The sequence below is a fragment of the Tachyglossus aculeatus genome, chromosome 4, assembly GCF_015852505.1.
Source record: "Tachyglossus aculeatus isolate mTacAcu1 chromosome 4, mTacAcu1.pri, whole genome shotgun sequence".
Classification (NCBI taxonomy): Eukaryota; Metazoa; Chordata; class Mammalia; order Monotremata; family Tachyglossidae; genus Tachyglossus; species Tachyglossus aculeatus.
In genome coordinates, this window is record NC_052069.1 from 64594400 (window position 1) to 64619946 (window position 25547).

At 44.1% G+C, this 25547-nt stretch overlaps 1 protein-coding gene across 1 annotated transcript; it reads left to right on the plus strand.

Annotated features, from left to right (window-relative positions):
- Positions 1 to 775: 775 nt before the first annotated feature.
- ATP6V1G3 (ATPase H+ transporting V1 subunit G3) lies at positions 776 to 25054 on the plus strand. The gene is made up of 3 exons (XM_038745603.1): positions 776 to 915; positions 18761 to 18861; positions 24618 to 25054. The coding sequence occupies exons 1-3, from the start codon at positions 834 to 836 to the stop codon at positions 24789 to 24791; spliced, it is 357 nt and encodes a 118-aa protein (XP_038601531.1). The 5' UTR covers positions 776 to 833; the 3' UTR covers positions 24792 to 25054.
- The last annotated feature ends 493 nt before the right edge of the window (positions 25055 to 25547 follow it).

Here is a 25547-nt window from a genome sequence, read left to right on the forward strand (position 1 = left end):
ATCTGGGTTCTAATCTCAGTTCCACCACTTGCCTGCTGTGTGACCTTGGGCAAGTCAGTTAACTTCTCTGGGCCTTGGTTGCCTCAGAAGTAAAATGGGGATTAAGAGTGTAAGCCCCATATGGGACAGGGACTGTGTCCAACCTGATTCAATAGTGCTTAGAACAGTGCTTGGCACATAGGAAGCACAAAGTCGCATGGCTTAGTGGAAAGAGCACGGGCTGCAGAGTCAGAGATTGTGGGTTCTAATCCCGACTCCGCCACTTATCGGCTGTGTGACTTTGGGCAAGTCGCTTCACTTCTCTGTGCCTCAGTTACCTCATCTGCAAAATGGGGATTAAGACTTGTGAGCCTTGTATCTATCCCAGTGCGTAGAACAGTGCTTGGTAAATAGCGCTTAACAAATACCATTATTATTATTACTACTATTATTACCATAATTATTATTATTAAAGCAAGTTATCACTCTCCGATGGCACCCTCATTCAAATCTAGCTCACAACTAGTTCCCACAAAGACAATATTTCTAGTAAAAAAACATTTCGGAAGTAAAGTTCCAGTCTTGGGGATTTTCTCGTCAGGAACTGAAGTGAGTTTCACAGGACCAGCTAAATTGGACAGTCAGGCTATTTATCATCATCATAAGGAATGAACTGGTTTTTCCAGATTCCAGTCTTTGTTTCCCCTGGGCTGCAGTTATCTGGCTGGGGCAGGCTAGTTGGGTCCACATTAGATCCATCCTGCTCTGGTTGTTGACACAGCAAACCTTGTGATGTGGTGATGACAAGAGGATAAATCTCCCTCCAACCCTCACAGCTCGTAAAGGAGCTCAAAATGACCAGTCAGTCTCAGGGGGTCCAGCAGCTCCTGCAAGCAGAGAAGCGGGCCAAAGACAAACTGGAAGAAGCCAAAAAGCGTAAGGTTTTACCTTTCTTCATTTGATTTTTTTTTTCTTGATTCAGTGATGGCCGGAGATGATATTCACCCCAACCTCAGCCTGCAGCACTCATGTACATATCTATAAATTACTCATTTATATTAATGTCTGTCTCCCCCTCTAGACTGTAAGCTCATCGTGGGCAGGTAAATGGGCCTGCCAACCCTGTCTTATTGCATTCTCCCAAGTGCTTAGTACAGTGCTCTGCATATAGTAAGTGCTTAATAAATGCTACTGATTGCTTTTTGTTTTTTTAATGGCTAGTGGTGCGGCTGAAATTAGAAGCCAGGTCCTCTGACCTCCCAGACCTGTGCTCTTTCCACTAGGCCATGTTGCAGCGTGGCTCAGTGGAAAGAGCAAGGGCTTTGGAGTCAGAGGTCATGGGTTCGAATCCCGGCTCTGCCACATGTCTGCTGTGTGACCTTGGGCAAGTCACTTAACTTCTCTGAGTCTCAGTTACCTCATCCGTAAAATGGGGATTAAGACTGTGAGCCCCACGAGGGACAACTTGATCACCTTGTATCCCCCTCAGCGCTTAGAACAGTGTTTTGCACATAGTAAGCACTTAACAAATGCCATCATTATTATTATTATTTATGGATGGTGGGCAAGGTTATTCCTGAATGTAGAGCTGAAATTGTAAGCTTGTTGTGGGCAGGGATTGTATCTGTTTACTGTTATATTATACCCTCCCCAAAGCTTGGTACAGTGCTCTGCACACAGTAAATGAATACAATTGAATGAATAAATGAGTGAAGGTAGGAAAAGATGTAAGCCCCACAGAAAAAAATCCCAAAGATAAAATCGGGCGATTACCTAAAATGTCTTTAAACTAATTTTGAAATTATCATGGAAAAGTGTTACGGGCTCTGTGAGGACTTTATTTCATTCATCAATATAAACATCTCCTTTTTTATGGTATTTGTTAAGCATTTAATATGTGCTAAGCACAGTACTAAGCACTGGGGTAGATAAAAGTCCATATCCCACATGGGGCTCAGTCTTAATTCCATTTTGCAGATGAAGTAACTGAGGCACAGAGAATATAAGTGATTTGCCCAAGTTCACACAGCAGATGCGTGGCAGAGTGGGGATTAGAACCCAGGTCCTTCTGACTCCAAAGCCCGTGCTCGAACCCCCAGGCTTTACTGCTTCTCTAAATTTCTCTAGGTTTCCTTTAAAGGCACACATATATTTATCCTAGTCTTACTTAGCAGAATTTGATTTTAAGCAGAATTTTGAACTTTTGATTGTTGATACTATAATGCCGTGTTTATTTGAAAATCTAAATATGACAGGAAACTGCAGGAAGCCACAGATAGAGGAGTGAATCAAAGTCTATCCATTATATCTCCTTATGGAGCAGACATTTGAGTTAATGATACAATTAGACTGACAGAGTCCTGAGTTCCTCAGGCTCTCCCCTATGTAGTGCTTAATTCATCTGCAGTACGACCTTCAGGGGAAGAAAGATTCCTCCTGACCAAGGGATTTCCCGGGTCAGGTTATATCGTGACATTTGAACCTGAGTTATTAACTTTTAACCTTTCATAGCATAGGGCTACAGAAAAAAAATCTTCAGAACCAGATCCAATCTTTGAGAGTGAGCACTAGATCATCCTTAGATATGAGAATCAAAACTGCATTTAGCTTATATCAATTTGATAGCATTGTTCAGTTAAAAGAATGATTTTCCCATTTTTTAAATTTAATGGTATTTTTAAAGTACTTACTATGTGCCAGGCACTGTATTAAGCACTGGGATAGATACAGAATAATCGGGTTGGACTCAGTCCATGTTCCACAAGGGGCCTAGAGTATTAATCCTAATTTTACAGGTGAGATAAATAAGGAACAAGGAAATGTAGTTACTTGCTCAAGGCCACACAGCAGACAAGTGGCAGAGCCTGGATTAGAACTCAGGTCCTCTGACTCCCGATTCCCAGGTCCATGCTATTTCCACTAGGCCACGCTGCTTCTCCTTCAATCTGTTTCAAAGATTACCCAAAATCATTGCTCATCAGTTTGTTCATTTTGGAAAAAAGTACAATTCTCAAATCATTTCATATGTGAAGGAAAAAAAAGGAAGATAGTTCTTCTGACAGAGCTAGACTGATACATGAGTCTTGTGACCTAGAAAAGTGGGAAAATGTACGTGTTGTGTGTACTTACCCACAGATGATGATAATAATAATAATGATGGCATTTATTAAGTGCTTACAGTGCGCAAAGCACTGTTCTAAGCGCTGGGGGGATACAAGGTGATCAGGTTGTCCCATGTGGGGCTCACAATCTTCACCCCCACTTTACAGATGAGGGAACTGAGGCACAGAGAAGTCAAGTGACTTGCCCAAAGTCACAGAACCGAAAAGTGGTGGAGCGGGATTAGAACCCATGACCTCTGACTCCCAAACGCGGGCTCTTTCCACTGAGCCACGCTGATGATGGGATTTTTAAAGTGCTTACTATATGTCAAGCACTGATTAAGCATCGGGGTAGATACAAGGTAATCAGGTTGGACACAGTCCCTGTCCCAGATGGGGCTCACAGTCTTAAACCCCATTCTACAGATTAGGTAACTGAGGCACAGAGAAGTGAAGTAAGTTTCCCAAGGTCACACAGCAGACAAGTCTGTTTCAACCAACAGATTTTTATTTCCACACTACTCTCTTTGGTAATTTTATGGTAGCTGAGAAATACACTCAAGTGACAACAGAAGTCTCTCAGAAGCACCTCCAGAAACAGCTTTCTTTTTTCTGGTTAATAGCCTTATTTTGACATTTATCAGGACCTCCTTTTCATTTCATCCTGCAGAGAGGTTCAGCCTCCTCTGCTTGGGTTTAGAAACTGCCAGTTCTGAGGCAGTTTTCACTTGCAGATCCCACTCATAAATTAGCCAACAACCGCTTACATTTGCAACACAAAATACAAACTAACCTTTCCCTGCCCCTACCCCCACCCCCACTGGAAAGCAGCTCATTCCAATTCCACCGACACATAGAGACTACCTGTTTCGGTTTTCGATACCAGGTATCATGTAGTTGGCCTCTTTATATTGCTTTTATTAGTAATCTTTCGTTTCAAGGATGATGAATTTCAAAATAGCTTCACTGATCAAAGAGAAACGTTGGCTCTGCACTCACACATCTTAGGGTGGCTCTGAAATTTACCTTTCTGGCCCTAGGTGGGTTCTGACACCTCATATTTCTCATCCGCCTCCAGGACTCTCCATAGGGATGTTCTGCCAGCAGTTTAAGATCAACACAGCAAAAACAAAATTCAACTTTCCTTCTAAACCTACGCCTTTTCAATCAGCACATCTCTTCATGCCTGAGAAAACCACACTCATCCACTTTTTGAGTCAAGCAGAAATCTTGCCCATCAGCTGTGAGTCTCCCGATCAGCTTTCTCCCAGATACTTACCAGCTCTCTTCTCCAAAAACTTTCCAATCCTCATGCCTTGTTTCTCCAGGGCTCACCTTCTCACTGTGCTTCCCTCTCAACTCTTCCACCTCCAAACTCTTGCTCATACCATTCATTCTTCCTGGAATTCCCTCTCCTTTTCATTCATTCATTCAATCATATTGATTGAGCATGTACTGAGTGCAGAGCACTGTACTAAGCGCTTGGGAAATACATAAATTCACCAGACTAGCACTCTCCTCACCTTCAAAGTCCTCCTCAAAGCTCAGGAGACATCCCCTGGTTATCTCCACATTTACAATGCCCCCCTAGGGTTTATGTAGGTTCATTCATTCATTCAATCATATTTATTGAGCTCTTTCTGTGTGCAGAGCACTGTACTAAGTGTAAAAGTAACATTTCTTGCCTCTATTTATCCATCCAGAGGTTTTCTCTTTCTTTCTTTCAATCATATTTATTGAGCGCTTACTGTGTGCAGAGCACTGTACTAAGCACTTGGGAAGTTGGCAACATATAGAGATGGTCCCTACCCAACAACAGGCTCACAGTCTAGAAGTCTATTATCAATCCTGCTGTTGGTCTTGTGGAAAGAGCATTGGTCTGGGATTTAGGAAACCTAGGTTCAAGTTCTGGTTCTAGTCCAGGTTTGCTGATAGCTAGTTAATATGGGTGAAGCTCTGACATACACTTTGCAAAGTATTTCATGCCTAATCACCTACCAAGCAACATGACTTAGTGGTAACAGCATAGCCAGGGGGGGCCAAAAGACCTTGTCCCCATCCTGGCTTGGCCACTTGCCTAATGTTTGTCCTTGGTAAGTTGCTTATTTTTCTCTGTACCTCAGTTTCCTCCTCTAGAGAAAACTGTTTTCCCTCCTAATTAGATGATTATCCCCTTGGGGAACAGGAAATGTATCTAACCTAACTTGTATGTGCCCCAGTGCTTAGAACAATACTAGATATGAAATAAGTGCTCAATAAATACCACTATCATTGTTAATTCATTGCACCCTCTGTCCCAGAGGAAACATAATTGTGAAGTCGGTGCAAGCTACTAGCACTATAATCAGTTACATGGCCCTACAGGACTCATTTGTCATATGTGGTGTAGTGGCAGACTGCCAGTCTGGATGCTGGAGGATCTGGGTTCTTGTCAAAGCTCTTCCACTGCCCTGCTGTGTGACCATGGAAAAGTTACTTCTCTGAATCTCTGTTTCCTCACCTGTAAAATGGGGATAATAATACTTGCCTTTCATAGTTACCTCACAGGGTTGCTATGAGGGCCAAAATGAGGAAATTAATATGAGAGTGCTTTGGAATAAAAGTGCTATACAAAACCAATATTTTTTTTAATCATTCCTGACAGGAGATTCAGTATAATTTGACTAGTAGCATTTATCAGCAGTTCATTCATTCATTCATATTTATTGAGCACTTTGTGCAGAGCACTGTACTCAGAACTTGGGAAGTACAAGTCAGCAACATATAGAGACGGTTCCTACCCAACAAGGGGCTCCTCCATCTCCTCTATTAGAGGGCTCTCCCACTTTCAGTCTCTGGCTAGGGAGGAAATATCTTGAGGGTAGGGACCATGTCATCTGTGAAACTGGACTCTCCCAACTGCTTTACACAGTACAGGGGGTCCACCTCATAAGGGCAACAGCAGAGATTGGTGCCACAGCTGGTTTTGCTCAGGCCACATCTCTGAGAAGATTTGAGTGTTCCCAATCAAGGAAAACTCCAAAATGATGGCTTTTGGGCCCATTACCTCTTTAAAGCCTATACCTCCACAATCTTCATCCCCATGTTAAACTCCTGTGCCCTTTATCCAATATATACTTCACTTAGTTGCCTGTATCATTTTCCTACGAAAACATTGAGTCCATGTTTTCCCATTCCTCAAGAACCTCCAGTGGTTGCCCATCTACCTTCACATCAAACAGAAACTCCGCATCGTTGGCTTTAAAGCACTCCACCACCTTGCCCCCTCCTACTTACCTTGCTACTCTCCTACTACAACCCAGCCTCCACACTTCACTTCTCTAATGCTAACTTCTAAATGTACCTCGATCACATCTATCTTGCTGCCAACCTCTCGCCTACCTCTACCTCTGGTCTGGAATGCCCACCCACTTATATCTGACAGACAATGACTTTCCCCACTTTCAAAGCTTTACTGAAGGCTCATCTCCTCCAATAGGCCTTACCTGACTAAGCTCTCCTTTCCTCTTCTCCCAATTCACTCTATGTCACCCTGACTTGCTCCCTTTTTTAATCCCCCCACCAGTCCCACAGCACTTGCGTACATATCTGTAATTTATTTATTTATATAAATGTCTGTCTCCACCTCTAGACTGTAAGCTCACTGTGAGCAGGGAATGTGTCTGTTTATGTCACACTGTATTCTTCCAAGCACTTAGTACTGTGCTCTGCTCACAATAAGTGTTCCATAAATACGATTGTCTGAATGACTGACTGATTTTACCCCATCTTCAAATTGAAAAGTTAACAGCACTGTTGCCTAGTACTCTGAACACAGTAGGACCTCAATTAATATTATCAATTGATAGATTATGTCCTTGACGTGGTCTGATGTTAACTTAAACAAGGCCACAGTGTTTCTCTAGAAGCAGCAGGGCCTACTGGATAAAGCGTGAGTCTGGGAGTCAGGGGACCTGGGTTTTAATTCTGGCTCAGCAGCTTGTCAGCTGTATGATTGTGGTCGAATCACCTAACTTTTTCTGTGCCTCAGTTCCCTCGTCTGTAAAATAGGGATTAAGACTGTGAGCCCTATGTGGGGAGGGACTGGGAGTCAGAGGACCTGGGTTTTAATTCTGGCTCAGCGGCTTGTCAGCTGTAATATCGTGGTCGAAGCACTTAAAATTTTTTCTGTGCCTCAGTTCCCTCGTCTGTAAAATAGGGATTTAGAATGGGAGCCTTATGTGGGAAGGGACTGCATCCAACCTGATTATCTTATATCTAGACCTCAGAGTCTAATACAATGCCTACCACAGAAGTGCTTAACAAATACCATAAAAAAACCTCTAAGTGTGACAGCCATTACCACCCCACATCAACCTGAAGCAGAAACAGAGCATTAATTTTTTTCCTAAGCGGTTTTTCCTTCAAAATATCCAAAAAAGACCTTTTTCTTTTTCCAATCAATAGACAGAGCCCAAGCTGCCAATCCTACAAAGTGAAACAGCAGTGCCTGCAAGAACAAAGTACAAATACACGTCCATCTTCTGCTTTGTCTGAATGCATACATTGTCAGTGCATATTGTCCTGAAGGTATCCTAATGAGATCTGAGTCTCTGGTGTGTCCATCCTTCTGAACTCCTTAGGAAGTGGGGTGGGGAGAGACACTAATATGAACATATTGCTTTCCATGATATGCCTGCCGGTTACTTCCTTAGAGAAAGTAAATCCGATTGTAGAGTGTGTAGACCTCCTTGTACGAATAAGAAGAAGCAACAGACTAACATGGGCAAACATGATCCATTCATTTTGGGTCTGCTACTGGTTGGAGGGCAGATATAGAGTTATTTTCTGCCCTGGGAAATAATCAGGTGCAACGTATGCGCTCTCACACACATCGGCAGCTGCTGAGTTTATCCAGAAAATTGCTGCCCCAGAGGCTATGTTCCTTTAACTTTCTTATTTAATTGAATGAGAAACAGCAGGTGATTGTCTCTGATACCACCAGTCACGGCACAGCAGTCACGATAAGGTGAATCGGAAGCCTGGCTAGCTATTCATCTCCTCTGGTGTCCTGGATTTTGCTGTCTGATAGGGGCACACTCTTTCATCTCAAAAAACTTTAGTTGGTTCAGCCGCTTGGCTTTCAGAACTTCAGAAACAATATCCTTTGTCGATGACTGTTTCTGAGCTATATTCTCTATCCTTTGTCTAATACACCTGGACTGTGAGCCCCATGTAGGACAGCGTCTAGGTCCATTCTGATTCTCTACCACCGTGCTTGGTATATAGTAAGCACTTAACAAATATGTGAATTATTATTCTTATTGCCATTTGGGTTCAGACTGTGAGTTCCTTGAGAGCCAGGTGCCGTGCTTAATTTCCATCTGGGGTATTCTTTCTCAGCATGCAATCACTTTATAATAGTGATGGCATTTGTTAAGCACTTACTATGTGCAAAGCACCGTTCTAAGCACTGGGGAGATCACAAGGTGATCGGGTTGTCCCACGGGGGGCTCACAGTTTTAATCTCCATTTTACACATGAGGCAACTGAGGCACAGAGAAGTGAAGCCACTTGCCTAAAGTCACACAGCTGACAATTCGCAGAGCCGGGATTTGAACCCATGACCTCTGACTCCAAAACCCGTGCTCTTTCCACCGAGCCACTAATCATATTTATTGAGTGCTTACTGTATGCAGAGCACTGTAATAAGCACTTGAGAACATACAATAAAACAGAGTTGATAAACATGCCCACAAGAAGCTTATAGATTAAATTAAATTATGGATATATACATAAGAGCTACAGGATTGAGGGAAGTTTGATTAAGCATGCAAATTCTAGTGCAATGGTGACACAGAAAGGAGTGGGAGAAGAGGAAATGAGGGCTTAGGGAAAGTCTCTTGGAGGAGATATGTTTTTAATAAGGCTTTGAAGATGGGGAGAATGAATGTCTGTTGGATATGAAGAGGGAGGGTGTTCCAGATCAGAGGCAGGATAATAATAATAATGATGATGACATTTATTAAGCACTTACTATGTGCAAAGCACTGTTCTAAGCACTGGATGTAAGTGAGGATCGGCAGCAAGTTGAAAAAATAATATTACTACTACCAAGCTTTAATGAGTGCGTGCCACTAAAATAATCATGATTCGAGTAACATGTCTGTGTCTTTTTTTGGTGTGGTATTTGTTAAGCGCTTACTATGTGCTGAGCACTATATTAAGCGCTGGTGTAGATACAGGCAAATCAGGTTGGACACAATCTTGTTAAGCACTTACTATGTGCCAAGCACTGTACTAACCGCTGGTGTGGATACGGGTAAATCGGGTTGGACACAGTCCCTGTCCCACATGGGGCTCACAGTCTCAATCTCCATTTTGCACATGAGGTAACTGAGGAACAGAGAAGCGAAGTGACTTGCCTAAGGCCACACAGCAGACAAGTGGTGGAGCCAGGATTAGAACCCTTGACTTCCTGATTCCCAGGCCCGTGCTCTCTCCACTCTACCAAGCTGCTTCCCTCTCACTATATCACCAAGTAGTTGCTTTCAAAATCATCCACTTTTCAGGAGTGCTGTGAGGGCAACGGCCTGAAAGTGGAAGGGAGGTTAACAGAGAATCAGGAAACCTCATCCCCTAACTGACGTTCTCTGTTCACGCTCAACCTCTCCACAGCTCAGTTCCATCATCTAAAAAGAGGGGCCAAATGGAAAGAAAACGGACCTAGGGGCCTGGGGATCCAGGTTCGAGTCCCAGATGTGCCACTGCACTGGCCTTCTTTTTTTATTTCTTACGGTACTTGTTAAGTGCTTACTATGGGGCAGATACAAAACTTATCAGGTTGATCACGGTCCCTGTCCCATGTAGGGCTCACAGTCTTAGTCCCCATTTTACGGATGAGGTAACTGAGGCACAGAGAAGTGAAGTGACTTGCCCAAGTCACAAGCAGAAAAATGGAGGAGCCAAGATTAGGACTCCGAGACCTGTTCTCTACCCATTATCTTGGGCAAGTCACAACCTCTCTTCAGACTTCAGCTTCCTTACCTGTAAAATGGGGATGATAGATTGTGAACCCCATGTGGAACAGGGGCTGGATCCAATCTCTTAACCTTATATTGACCCCAGTGCTTAGCACATTGTAAGTGCTCAGTGAAGGTGATAATTACAATAAATGATGATAAATCCACCATATAATTCCTTAGGACTGTTAACAAGATTCATTGAGAAGCAGCATGGCTCAGTGGAAAGAGACCGGGCTTTGGAGTCAGAGGTCATGGGTTCAAATCCCAGCTCCTCCAATTGTCAGCTGTGTGACTTTGGGCAAGTCACTTAACTTCTCTGGGCCTCAGTTACCTCATCTGTAAAATGGGGATTAAGAAAGTGAGCCCCCTGTGGGACAACCTGATCACCTTGTAACCTCCCCAGTGCTTAGAGCAGTGACAGTGCTTTGCACATAGTAAGCGCTTAATAAGTGCCATTGTTATTATTATTAGATAGCTTTAATCAATCAATTTTGACTGTACTTATTGAACACTTCTTGTATGCAGAGCACTGTACTAAGCATTTGGGAGAGTACAGTATGAAAGAGTTGGTAGACACATTCCCTGACTACAGTGAGTTTAAAGTCTAGAGGGGGAGACAGACATTAATATAAATAAATTACAGATAGGTACATAAGTGCTGTGGGGCTGAGGGAGGGGTGAATAAAGGAGTGCAAATCCAAGTGCAAGGATGACACAGAAGGGAATTGGAGGAGAAAATATTTGTGTAAATATTTACACAGTTTGTGCAAATTGCTTTTAGTTCCTGAGGAAAGAGGGTTATATCCATTAAATACTCTATCTTTCAAATATTAAGGTTAAACACCATGGCTTAGTGGAAAACACACAGAACTAGGAGTCGGGAAACCTGAGTTCTAATACCAGCTCTACCACCTTGTCTCTGTATGATCTTGGACAAGTCACTTAACTTCTCTGTGCCTCTGTTTTCTCATCTGTAAAGTAAGGATTAAATACCTGTTCTCCATTTCTCTTAGGCAATACAGCCTAAACAAGACAGTGATTGTGCCTAGTCTGATTATCTTATATCTTCCACATAGTAAGCACTTAACAAACACTAATATTATTAGTAATAATAATTAAAAAGTTAAATCCTCGCTCTTCCAGAAAATCCTTTGTTGCATGGTACTTTCCCCAGCACTTGGTACAGGGCTCTGCATATAGTTAGTGCTCAATTAGTACCACTGATGATGATGATAAAGAGACCAAAGTTATCAGACACCCCAATTTCAGTGGCAAAGCAACAGACTGTGGAGTCTGCCTTGCCTCCCATGGCCCGAAGAATCTAAGGAGGGAATTGAGGTTAGGTATTGCCAGCAAGCATACATTTTGGCAGAGGGAAATAGTTCCACGGAGAATGGGCTACCCATGCTGACACCCATCTCCCTCCCCATTTTTACTTGTTGTTTATTGTGGTACTTGTTAAGTGCTTACTATGTGCCAGACACTGTACTAAATGCTGGGGTAGATAGAAGTTCCTCGAGAAGCAGCGTGGCTTAGTGGAAAGAGCACGGGCTTGGGAGCCAGGTCATGGGTTCTAATTCCGCCTCCGCCACTTGACAGCTGTGTGACCTTGGGCAAGTCACTTCACTCCTCTGGGCCCCAGTTACCTCGTCTGTAAAATGGGGATGAAGATTGTGAGCCCTATGTGGGACAACCTGATTATCTTGTATCTACTCCAGCGCTTAGAACAGTGCTTGACACGCAGTCAGTGCTTAACAAATATTATAAAAAAAAAATTCATCTGATTGGACCCAATCCCTGTTCGACATATCTAAGTCAGAGGGATGAGGGGAAGGGGGAAGAGAGACGTGGAGAACTGCCATGACTGCTAAGCGAACCCTGGCCCGTGGGTTTAGTCAGTCAGTCCTATTAATTGAGCGCATACCATGTGCAGTGCACTGTACTAAACTCTTGGGAGAGTACAATATAACAATAAGCAGATACATTCCCTGACCACAGTGAGCTTACAGTCCAGAGGACAAGCTTACAGTATAGAGGTTTAGGACTTTAGCAGCTCTGAGGTGGGGGCCAGGAGCCGGTTATGGCAGCACCACCGCTGTAGCCTGGGCTCAGTCCATGCTGGCTCCCATAACCTGGCCTGTCATGACCTGGGACACGCTTCTGCCAGAGCTGTGTGAGGAAGCCACAATGGCACAAACATGGGAAGCCGCAAGGGAATGATTAAGTGCTTTTACTTGCTCCACTGCTTCTCTCTCTCTCTTCCGTTATCCTTTTCTCTCCTTTCACTCTCCCATTCTCTCTATCTCTCTCACCCTCCTTTTCCTCACTTAAACCTTCTCTGTCCTCCCTTTTCTCCTCTCCCTGCTCTGGCTTGATCATTTTTCAAGACCTGCCGCTTTGGACGCCACTTCCATCCTGCCCTAGGTTACAGGACTCCTGGTTACCTATAGCTATAACTCGAAGCTTGACCAGATCTTGGATTTTAAATTCCTAAAGAGAGTGGAAGGGCTGTATTATTTCAATGTATGAATGTATAAACTACGGCTCTATGGAGCTTTAGAGTGTTTGAGGCTTTGTGTGGAAGTATACACTCTCTAGACTGTAAATTCATTGTGGGCAGGTAATCTGTCTGATTACTGTTGTATCATACTCACCCAAGAATTTAGTACAGTGCTGTGCATGAAGTAACTGCTCAATACACAATCAAAATAATAATACTAATAATAACAGTACTTGTTAAGTGCTTTCTATATGCCAGGCATTTTTCTAAGCACAGGGGTAGATACAAGGTAATTAGGTTGGACACAGTCCCTTGTCCCACATGGGGCTCGCAGTCTTAATCCCCATTTACAGATGAGGTAACTGAGGCCCAGAGAAGTGAAGTGACTTGTCCAAGTTCCTACAGCAGATAAGTGGCAGAACCAGGTATAAATCTCATGACCTTCTGAGTCCCAGGCCTGTGCTCTATCCATTATGCCATGCAGTGTTTACTAGTTTTATAGCTCATGGTTGGGGTTACAAAAATTGGGCCAGAAATAAATTGCACCTCAATTTTACTTAATGCTGAATTCTTAGACTTTGATTTTAATTTAAGAGGAAGCCACTTTAGTGTGGCTCAATGGAAAGAGACTGGGCCTAGGAGTCAGAGGACCTGGGTTCTAATCCCGGCTCTGCCACTTATCTGCTGTTTGACCTTGGGATAGTCACTTAACTTCTCTGTGCCTCGGTTTTCCCATCAGTAAAATGGGGATTCAATATCTGTGAGCCCCATTTGGGACAGGGACTGCATCCCACCTGCCAATTTTGTATCTTCCCCAGCATCTAGTACAGTCTTTGGCACATAGTTACTTCTTAACAAATACCTCAATTATTATCATCTTTGGTTTACCACCACTTCCCAGCTTGCCAGAGCATAGCAAGCATTGGAAACCTACTTTGACAAGCTCAATGCTCAATCCTACTCATCTCCATTTAGCTGATTTTTTTTCCTTATAAGCCAATAAACTGCAGAATTGCAAGTCATTTTGGTAAAGGCTGAGTTGTTAGTGTGCCTTGGAGTTTGGCCAATGTTCAACGGGATCTGGGTGATGTTGTCCACAGGGTTGCTGACTGCAAATCAACCTGAAAAATCTGATCCACCAATGTTTTTCTCAGCAGCAACAGCTAAAATCAGGCCAACGCAGTGTAATGAGAGAGGCTAATTATTTTACTTAAACCTGGAACTATAATAGAAAATTGTTTCTTATGTTACATTGAGGGAATTCGTTAGAAAATGCCTCTGGCTTTCTTTCAACAGGACTTCCACCTTTCAGGTGTGATTTGTAATAAGGGCTGTAATGGTAGAAATACAATCTTCTACAGGAGTCAGGAGAGACCAGAGCAGAGACACCATAGTGCCACATCTCCTGGACTGGTACTAGCACTGTTTGGTCATGTAGCTTTGAGCTGTGGTTGCCATGGAAGCGGCTCAGCCCGAGGCTGTGAGGCCATACCCCGGACACAGGTGTTTGAGCAGGAGCTGCAGACACCCACAATAACAATGATAATAATAATAATAATGGTGTGTGTTAAGTGCTTACTATATGCCAAACACTGTACTAAATGCTGGGTGGTTACAAGCAAATCGGGTTGGACACAGTCCCTGTCCCACATAGGGCTCACAGTCTTATGCCCCATTTTACAGATGAGGTAACTGAGGCAAAAAGAAGTGACTTGCCTAAGTCACACAGTGGACAAGTGGCAGAGCTGGGATTATAGTAATAATAATAATAATTATGGTACTTGTTAAGTGCTTACTATGTGCAAAGCACTGTGCTAAGAGCTGGGGAGGTTACAAGGTGATCAGGTTGTCCCATGGGGGGTTCACAGTTTTAATCCCCATTTTACAGATGAGGTAACTGAGGCCAGAGAAGTGAAGTGGCTTGCCCAAAGTCACACAACTGACAAGCGGTGGAGCCGGGATTTGAACCCATGACCTCTGACTCCAAAGCCCGTGATCTTTCCACTGAGCCATGCTGCTTCTCCATGACCCATGACCTTCTGGCTCCCAGGTCTGGGGTCAATCCACTATGCCTTGCTGCTGAGTTCTGACTTCCAACTGCGCCCCCAAACTTCTGGGTTGAGGTTTGAGGAGGTGAGGGGAGTACAATGAGAAGGTGGTCCCTCCTTTCAGGGCCACAGGGCGGAGGCAGGGGGGTGCTGCCCATGCCTGGCACTAGTAAGAGCCAGAAAAGCAACAGAAACAACCTCTTTTTTTCATGGAATTTGTTAGGCTCTTACACTACGTCAAGTGCTGTTCTAAGTGGTGGGGCAGATTACAAACAAATCAGATTTGACACAGTCCCTGGCCCACATAGGGCTCACAGTCTTAATCCCCATTTTACAGATGAGGCACAGAGAGGTGATGTGACTTGCCCAAGACCACATGGCAGACAAGTGGTGAAGCCGGGATCAGAACTCATAACCCGTTGACTCCCAGTCCTGTGCTCTAACCACTTCGCCATGTATTGAATCTGAATTAGTACTTCCTAAGTGTTTAGTACAGCGATCTGCACACAGTAAGTGCTCAGTAAATACGATTGAATGAATGAATGAATCCCCATTTGACTGTTGAAAAAACTGAGGCACAGAAAATGATGATGATGATGGTATTTGCTAAGTGCTAACTATGTGTAAAGCACTGTTCTAAGCACTGGGGGGATACAAGGTGATCAGGTTGTCCCACGTGGGGCTCACAGTCTTTTAATCCCCATTTTACAGATGAGAGAACTGAGGCACAGAGAAGTGAAGTGACTTGCCCAAAAGCACACAGCTGACAATTGGCGAAGCTGGGATTTGAACCCATGACCTCTGACTCCAAAGACCGGGCTCTTGCCACTGAGCCACACTGCTTCTCTAGAGAAGTGAAATGGCTTGCTCAAGGCCACACAGCAAGCAAGTGGCAGAACCAGAATTAGAACCCAGGTCCTTTGGCTCCCAGGCCCGTGCTTTATCCACTAGGCCATGCTGTGTCCTCTTCCTCCTCCTCATTGTTTCTTAGCTAGTCTCCAAGACCAGGACCAAGGCTACTCTTCTGCCCATGTCTCCTTACCTGCCTGATGTGTCGCCTGTCCCTGGAGACTTCTGGCTTGATTTGTAATAATAACTGTAACTGTAGTATTTGGTTAAGCACTTACAATGTGTGCCAGACACTGTACTAAGCGCTTGGGTGGATACAAGCAAATCAGGTTGGACACTGTCTCTGTCCCACACGGTGCTCAGTCTCAATCCCCATTTGACAGATGAGGGAACCGAGCTCTAGAGAAGTGAATTCTCTAGAGAAGTTCTTTTAGACTGTGAGCCCACTGTTGGGTAGGGACTGTCTCCATATGTTGCCAACTTGTACTTCCCAAGCGCTTAGTACAGTGCTCTGCACACAGTAAGCACTCAATAAATACGATTGATTGATTGATTGATTGATTGAATTGCCCAAGGTCACACAAAAGAAAAATGGCAGAACCAGGATTAGAACCTTCTGAGTCCCGGGCCCATGCAGCTTTCAGCATTACTGTCACCTATTGATGAGGGTTATTAATAATAATAATAATAATAGCGTTTGTTAAGCGCTATGTGCCAAGCACTGTTCTAAGCACTGAGGGAATACAAAGTAATCAGGTTGTCCCACATGGGGCTCACAGTCTTCATCCCCATTTGCCAGAAGAGGTAACTGAGGCACAGAGAAGTTAAGTGACTTGCCCAGAGTCACACAGCTGACAAGTGGCAGAGCCAGGATTAGAACCCATGACCTCTGACTCCCAAGCCTGGGCTCTTTCCACTGAGCCACGCTGCTTCTATAACAGGATCTGGGGGTCAGGGAGGCATCTTTAGACTGTGAGCCCACTGTTGGGTAGGGACTGTCTCTATATGTTGCCAATTTGTACTTCCCAAGCGCTTAGTACAGTGCTCTGCACACAGTAAGCGCTCAGTAAATACGATTGATGATGATGATGATCCTGCAAGATAGTCGAGAGTCAGCAGTTTGCCAGAGAAGGGGGGTTCACCCCCCAGGTAAGCAGGGGCACCCAGTGGAATGGGACGGGGCACCTCTGATTCATTCATTCATTCAATCATATTTATTGAGCGCTTACTGTGTGCAGAGCACTGTACTAAGTGCTTGGGAAGTACAAGTTGGCAACATATAGAGACGGTCCCTACCCAACAACGGGCTCACAGTCAAGAAGGGGGAGGCAAACAAAACAAAACAAGTAGACAGGTGTCAATACCATCAGAATAAATAGAGTTATAGCTATATACACATCATTAATAAAATAAATAGAATAGTAAATATGTACGAGTAAAATAAATAGAACAATAAATCTGTACAAACAGATTCGATTCACCCCACAGCTAGGTGATTACGGTGGGAACATCACAGGTCCTGGGTTGGCTCGTGGCCACATCTTGCCCCAAGAGGGTGTCACCTGTTGCACGGCAACGGGTTCAAATATCGGCACAGTGGGAGTGAGACACTGGAGCCAGAAAGGCTGAGCCATACAAAATTAATTCCATGTCGAGTTATTCACAGGCAGTGAATTAAACTTCCCTTTTGGGAGGAATACACTTAATAAGCTCTCTTCCTCCCTCCAAAGCCCCACTGAGAGCTCACCTCCTCCAGGAGGCCTTCACAGACTGAGCCCCCTTTTTCCTCTCCTCCACCCTATCCCCCCCGCCCTACCTCCTTCCCCTCCCCACAGCACCTATATATATGTTTGTACCGATTTATTACTCTATTTTACTTGTACATATTTACTATTCTATTTATTTTGTTAATGATGTGCATCTAGCTTTATTTCTATTTATTCTGATGACTTGACACCTGTCCACCTGTTTTGTTTTGATGGCTGTCTCTCTCTTCTATACTATGAGCCCGTTGTTGGGTAAGGACCGTCTTTATATGTTGCCAACTTGTACTTCCCAAGCGCTTAGTGCAGTGCTCTGCACACAGTAAGTGCTCAATAAATACGATTGAATGAATGAATTTAGTTTGGCACCTTTGGGCCTACGACATCATGCATTCGCTCAAAGTGAAGACTTCCTTCTCAGGAGGAATACATTTATTTAGTTACTTGCATATGGTGAAACGCCTAGCTCCTGCTCAGTGATGCTTCCTACTCAGAAAGAATTCACTTATGTCTTTCTTTCATATGACAAAGCACCCAGTTCCCTCCCAGGAATGCTTCCCACTTGAGAGGAATTCACTTATACATTGCATGCATGTGGCAAAAGCGCCCTAACTTCCAGGCAGGCCCATGATCACTCTGTGGGACATTCCCCTGTCCCACGGCTTCTAACACAGTACAATCAGACCGGGCATCCCACGCTCTGGGCAGGGGCACGTCTCACCCGCTCCCTAGAACATTGGAGGCGGCATTTATTTATCACCTGTCCTTCTGGGCTGTTCGGGCTTCCAGTTTCCACTTGTCCAATCTCCAAACCCCCTTCCCTGCTCCTCCATACCTCATTTGATTGACACGGAGATGAGGAACACCAACCTCTGCTTTCCTGGCTGTGGGAATGTCTAACGGTTTTGATTTCAGCACCCACCCACACCTCCAAGTCCCACCTTGCTAGTTCAGGAAGTCACAGAGAGTATTTTGATCTTGAGATGGCGAGTGCCCTGGTTCACCTTGGTAGAGAGAACAAGGGGCTGATCAGCCCTCTTGGTTCCATCTTTGGCCCATTTCCAGCTCAGCAGGGTGGAGCAAGTTGGCTTCAACCCTTCCTGCTCTGAAATCTGTGGGAGAAAAGCTAATAGCACCAGCCCCAGGCTGCCACAATAATAATAATAATAATAATAATGGCATTTACTAAGCACTTACTATGTGCAAAGCACTGTTCTAAGCGCTGGGGAGGTTACACGGTGATCAGGTTGTCCCACGTGGGGCTCAGTCTTAATCCCCATTTTACAGTTAAGGTAACTGAGGCACAGATAAGTTAAGTGACTTGCCCAAAGTCACACAGCTGACAATTGGCAGAGCTGGGATTTGAACCCATGACCTCTGACTCCAAAGCCCGGGCTCTTTCCACTGATCCACGCTGCTTCTCCATGGCCATGGCCATGTATCAACTCCACAATGTGCCCACATTGTGATCCTTTCAAAATGTTCTAACGTTCTCACTCCTCACCTGCCTCTGCAGGAAAGGGCAAGAGGCTAAAGCAGGCCAAAGAAGAAGCCACGGCCGAAATAGACCTCTATCGGATGCAGCGAGAGAAGGAGTTCCGGCTCAAACAGTCTTCCGTACGTAAAACTCAGGGGTTCATTTCTGTTCAGTATTTTGCCAAGATTAAATATGCGACTGCGGACTTTTAACTAGGGTAATATTTTTGGATGGGTATTTAGGGAAAAGGGCTCAGAAGACTTGATTTGTCACTGGATACTTATCCTCTGGTGGCATTTGTTAAAGTCTTACTATGTGCCAAGCAGTCTACTAAGCTTTGGGGAAGATATGAGATAATCAGGTTGCACACAATTCTTGACCCACATGGGGCTCGCAAGCTAAGAGGGAAAACAGGTATTTAATTCACTTTTTACAGACGAGCACACTAACACAGAGAAGTTAAGTGATTTGCCCAGGGTCACAGAGCAGGCAAGTGGTAGAAGTGGGATTAGAACTCAGGTCTACTGATTCCCAGTCCCGTGCTCTTTCCATTAAACCATGTGATTGAATCCTCCGTGAGCTTTCTGACTACCTCTGTTTCAGAGGAGAATTGACTATTTTTTTTGACTTGCGATGCCTAGCAGAAAGAGCACAGGCCTGAGAGTCAGAAGACCTGGCTTCTAACCCTGGCTCTGCCACTTGTCTGCTGTGTGACCCTGAGCAAGTCAACTTCGCTTCCCTGTGCTTTAGTAAGAGAAGCAGCGTGGCATAGCGGCAAGAGCCTGGGCTTGGGAGTCAGAGGTTCTGAGTTCTAATCCCGGCTCCATCACTTTTCAGCTGTGTGACTTTGGGCTAGTCACTTAATCAATCAATCAATCAATCAATCGTATTTATTGAGCGCTTACTATGTGCAGAGCACTGTACTAAGCGCTTGGGAAGTACAAATTGGCATCACATAGAGACAGTCCCTACCCAACAGTGGGCTCACAGTCCAAAGGGGGGAGACAGAGAACAGAACCAAACATACCAACAAAATAAAATAAGTAGGATAGAAATGTACAAGTAAAATAAATAAATAAATAAATAAATAAATAAATAGAGTAATAAATATGTACAACCATATATACATATATACAGGTGCTGTGGGGAAGGGAAGGAGGTAAGACGGGGGGATGGAGAGGGGGACGAGGGGGAGAGGAAAGAAGGGGCTCAGTCTGGGAAGGCCTCCTGGAGGAGGTGAGCTCTCAGCAGGGCCTTGAAGGGAGGAAGAGAGCTAGCTTGGCGGATGGGCAGAGGGAGGGCATTCCACTCTGTGCCTCGGTTACCTCATCTGTAAAATGGGGATGAAGACTGTGAGCCCCCCGTGGGACAACCTGATCACCTTGTAATCTCCCCAGCGCTTAGAACAGTGCTTTGCACACAGTAAGTGCTTAATAAATGCTATCATTATTATTATGGGGATTAAGACTGAGTCCCATGTGGGACAACCTGATTACCTTGTAACTACCCCAGTGCTTAGAACAGTGCTTGGCACGTAGTAAGTGCTTAACGAATACCATCATTGTTCCTATTTTTACTATATTCTACATGTCTACCTGTCTACATGTTTTGTTTTGTTGTCTGTCTCCCCCTTCTAGACTGTGAGCCCATTGTTGGGTAGGGACTGTCTCTACATGTTGCCAACTTGACTTCCCAAGCGCATAGTACAGTGCTCTGCGCACAGTGAGCGCTCAATAAGTATGATTGAATGAATGAATGAATATTCAGTTTCTTCATCTGAAAAATATGAATTAAATCCACGTGAATTAAATCCTTCTCCTTCCTACCTAGGCTGTGAACCCCATCGTGGACAGGGACTGGGTCCAACCTGGTTATCTTGTATCTACCACATCGCTTAGTACAGTGCTTGGCACAATGTTAAGTGCTTAACTAATACTGCAGTTATTATTGTTATTCCCAACAAATGCCGGCATTACAAAATGGAGATGGTGAACCCAAGGGTCCCTCAGCAGCTTTTGGAAATTGAGCAGAATAATCAGTTCTTCTCTAGTTGTAGTAATAATGGTAATAATAATGATAATAAACATGGCATTTGTACTGTACTATGCACTGGCATAGATACAAGATAATAAGGCCCCACATTGGGTCTCAGTCTAAGTAGGAGGGAGACCGGGTATTGAATCTCCATTTCGCTGATAAGGGAAATGAGGCACAGAGAAGTGAAGTTATCTCTCCTTCTCTGCCATCTTGCATTTCCTCTTGCCTTCAGGACATCTCTACTTGGATGTCCCACTGTTACAAACTTAACATGTCCAAAACAGAGCTCCTTATCTTTCCACCCAAACCCTTTCCTCCCCATGACTTTCCCATCATCCCCATCCTCCCTGTCTCACAGGCCTGTAACCATGTCATTACCTTCAACTCATCTCTCTCATCCAACCCACAGATTCATTCTGTCACCAAATCCTGTTGGTTCAACCTTCACAACATGGCTAAAATCCACCCTTACTTCTCCATTCAAACTGCTACCATGTTAATCTGAGCACATATCCTATCCAACCTTGATTACTGTATCAACTTCCTCTCTGACTTCTATCTCTACACTTCACTTTGCTGCCCAGGTCACTTTTCTATAAAACTATCCAGTCCATGTCTCCCCACTCCTCAAGAACCTCCAGTGGTTGCCCATCCACCTGCATATTGAACAGAAACTCCTTACCATTGGCTTTGAAGCACTCAATTGCTTTGCCCCTTCCATCTTACCTCACTGCTTTCCTATTGCAACCCATCCCACACACTTGGCTCCTCTAAAGCCAACTTAATCATTGTACCTCAATCTCAACTATCTCACCACTGACCCCTCACCCATATCCTGCCTCTAGCCTGGAACGCCCTCCCTCATCATATCCGACAGACTGTCACTCTCCTTACCTTCAAAGCCTTATAACAATGATAATTGCATTTTTTAAGCCCTTACTATGTGCAAAGCACTGTTCTAAGTGCTGGGGAGGTTACAAGATGATCAGGTTGTTCCACAGGGGGCCTCTCAGTCTTCATCCCCATTTTACAGAGGAGGGCACTGAGGCACAGAGAAGTGAAGTGACTTGTCCTAAGTCACACAGCTGACAATTGGCAGAGCTGGGATTTGAACCCATGACCTGTGACTCCAAAGCCCGTGCTCTTTCCACTGAGCCACGCTGCTTCTCAAAGCCATATCTCCCTCAAGAGGCCTTCCCTTATTAAACCCTCATTTCCTCTTTTCCCACTCCCTTCTGCATCATCCTGGACTTGCTCCTTTTATTTCCCCTGCCTCACAGTACTTACGCACACAGCTGTAATTCATTTGTTCAAATTAATGTATAATAAAAAGACTATAAACTCTCTGGGGGGAGGGAGGTTTCAACCAACTCTGTTTATACTGTACTTTCCCAAGTGCTTAGTACTGTGCTCTACAAACGGTGAGAGCTCAATAAATGTGATTGATTAATTGAAATGACTTGTCCAAGGTCATACAGCAGGTATGTGGCAGAGCTGAGATTAGAACCCAAGTCCTCTGACTCCTAAGGTCATACTCTTTCCACTAGGCTGCATTGCTTCTATCAGTAATAGCAGGGCATTCGTCAAGAAATTTCATGAACCTCAGGTGAAGGAAAACTATCGAACTCACATCTATCCCAACACTGTACATACACGCAACCATTTTTTTTAACATCACATCGTCGTGTACCAATAATAATAACAATGGTATTTGTTAAGTGCTTGTTAAATACCAAGCACTTTACGAAGTTAGTATAAGACAAACAGGTCGCACATGGGCCTCACACTCTTAAGTAGACGGAGAATAGTTACTGAATCCCACTTAGAACAGTGCTTTGCACATAGTAAGCGCTTAATAAATGCCATTATTATAATCCCCATTTTCAGATGAGGGAACTGAGGCACAGAAAAGCCAAGTATATGTCCAAGGTCACACAGCAGGTAACAGGCAGAGCTGGGATTAGAACCCAGGTCCTCTGACGCCCAGACCAGTGCTCTTTCTACTAGGCTACACTGCCTCCATACATAGGTATGTTATCAAGGAACATCCCCTGATGACCCGGTAGCATTCTATTCCAAACTTGTAGTGCAAAAACATGTTGAGGAAGAACGTAAATCATTTATTCAAATATCTGGGGTTTGGGAAAGCCAAAACACATTTTGATGACTGATTTACCCCCTAAATTTTAAACCCTCGTGCTGAGCAAAGGAAATGTAAGCCACATGTTTCTGATTCATTTATATTTCACTCATCACAATGCTATTTCCTATGAGGTATTTGCTGTCTTGGGGAGTATAATATTTTCCAAATACAATACTTTTCTTTGGACTATGAAGCCACTTCTGCCAGCATTTGACTCACAACTCCTACCTGGAGTTTGACTGGACTGTGCAATTGATTGGACTGTGAAAGTCTTGGTGTGTACAATCATACAGCAATGTATTATTCTGAATCATCTGGTTTTGGGCCACTGTTTACTGTCCAAGACTGCCCCTGCCCCTATATGACCTAGTGGATAGAGTGTGAGCCTGGGAGTGAGGAGAAACCAAATCCTAATCCCGGTTCTGCCATTTGTCTGCTGGATGACTGTGGGCAAATCACTTAACTTCTCCGGGCCTCAGTTACCTCATCTGTAAAACTGGGGACTAAAGGCCTGTTCTGCCCCTAAGAGTGAGTCCCTTATAGGTCAGGGACTATGTTCCAATCTCATTGTATTGTACCTACCCCAGTGCTTGCCACGTAATGAGTGCTTAACAAATACCACAATTATTATTGTTATTATTACCTAGGAGGTAATGGGTGAGTGGAGGGGCATGCACCCACGGGGACAGGAATCAATTGATCATTTATTGATCACTCACTGGATGGAGAGCACTGTACTAAGCATTGGGGAGTATAAAATAATTGGTAGTCCCTTTCCCTGCCCATAGTGAGTTTACAGTCCAGAGGAAAACGGAATTGGGGACCAGAGAGGGCAGGATGAGGAGGTTGAGAGCTGGGAGTGGAGAAAGAAAGGTCTTACCTGTCTCCTCGACAAATGAAGAGAGCTGGACCCAAGTCATTTCATGAGGAAGTGATTTCCAGGGAGCTGTTTTGGAACTTCATATATTTTAGAACAATTAAAATGAGCCACTTTTTTTAAAGGGTATTTGTTAAGCACTTACTATCTGCCAGACCCTGTTCTAAGCACTTGGGTAGATATAAGGTCATCAGGTTGGACATAATCCACATCCCACATGGGGCTCACAGTCGTAATCCCCAATTTACGGGTGAGGTAACTGAGGCACAGAGAAGTGAAGTGACTTGCCCAAGTTCACTCAGCAGACAAGTGGCAGAGCTGGGACTAGAAGCTGCTTATCATCTATGGTAAATACTGAGTGCTTACTATGTGCAGACCTGTACTATGCTTAGTGGGGACTAGGGTGATGTCCAGACCAGCAAGGTGATGTATGAACAGCAGCCTAGCCTAGTGGATAGAATATGAGCCTGGGAGTCAGAAGGTCATGGGTTCTAATCCTGCTCTGCCACTTGTCTGCTGTGTGACCTTGCACAAGTCACTTCACTTCTCTGTGCCTCAGTGACCTCATCTGTAAAGTGGGGATCGAGACTTTGAGCCCCAAATGGGACAGGAACTCTGTCCAACTCGATATACTTGTATGCACCCAGCTCTTAGTACAGTGTCTTGAACATAGTAAACATTTAATACCATTATTATAATTATAATATATTATATTATATTATATATATTATATATTATATTAATTATAATATAATTATATTATTATTATTAATAATAATAACCCATGGATGTTGTAAGCCTCCGCTGGGCTCTGAGAGTCTGCGATTTTGCCCTTGCAGATAATGGGCTCCCAAAGTGACCTGTCCATGAAAATAGAAGAGCAGACTGTTGGGAAGATCCATGACCTCATGGGTAACTACAACAAGTGCATGGAAGCCGTGATGATGCAGCTTCTGAACATGGTGTGTGACATCAAACCAGAAATCCATACAAACTACCGAGCTGATGCTTAGTGCTGCCCTGAGGGATCAACTGATGAGCTTTCAGTGTCTCTGACTGCTGGGCGCCAAGGCAGGGAAGGAGCCTCTGAAGATTCAGAATCCTAAACTCAAACCCGGCATGGAAATGAGGGCTTTAAATCCCCACAAGGGCTTTAGTGAAAGGGGATTGGCTGCTTTTTTTGTTACCCCTGAAAGACTAGGACCCCATCCTTGCAAATGGCAAGTCCACCCTGGAAAGAAACAGATTAATTAATACTTCATATTAAACTCTAACTGACAGTTACAAGTCTCTAGTAGGTGCTTTTCTCTTCCTTTTCTCGCTCAAAAAGTGTCAAACAGTGGTATTTATTGGGTACTTACTGTGTACAGAGCACTGTACAAAGCACTTGGGAGAGTACAACACAACAATATAACAGAAAGGAGGAGGGAGAAACTGAAGAGGAGCAGGGATTTTAGGGGGATCACATCTGGCAGATTCAATCTTCTCAATAAAATACGTAGCTAGGAAATTAGGGGCAAGGAATGGGGGAGGCGGAGAAGGAAGGGGGTTTGATGAGGGCATTAAACATCTGGAAGAATTTATGAGGACAATGGGCATGGGTGTCAATAAGGATGGAGAAATAATTTTGCCAGACAGAGGAGAGGGCAGAGTTAAAGCACACAAGGATAAATTTGAGGTGATGATGATGGTATTTGACACAGTTGGACACAGGTGGACACAGTTGGCCTGATACTTAGATTTCCACCAGCAGTGCTCTGTGGTTCATA

What these genes read in the sequence shown, in the direction of transcription:
- ATP6V1G3 (XM_038745603.1), top strand. Translation starts at nt 834, where the DNA reads ATGACCAGTCAGTCTCAGGGGGTCCAGCAGCTCCTGCAAGCAGAGAAG. An exon ending in ACTGGAAGAAGCCAAAAAGC is followed by an intron (nt 916 to 18,760) that starts GTAAGGTTTTAC and finishes CTGCCTCTGCAG; the next exon opens with GAAAGGGCAAGAGGCTAAAG. An exon ending in TCCGGCTCAAACAGTCTTCC is followed by an intron (nt 18,862 to 24,617) that starts GTACGTAAAACT and finishes TTGCCCTTGCAG; the next exon opens with ATAATGGGCTCCCAAAGTGA.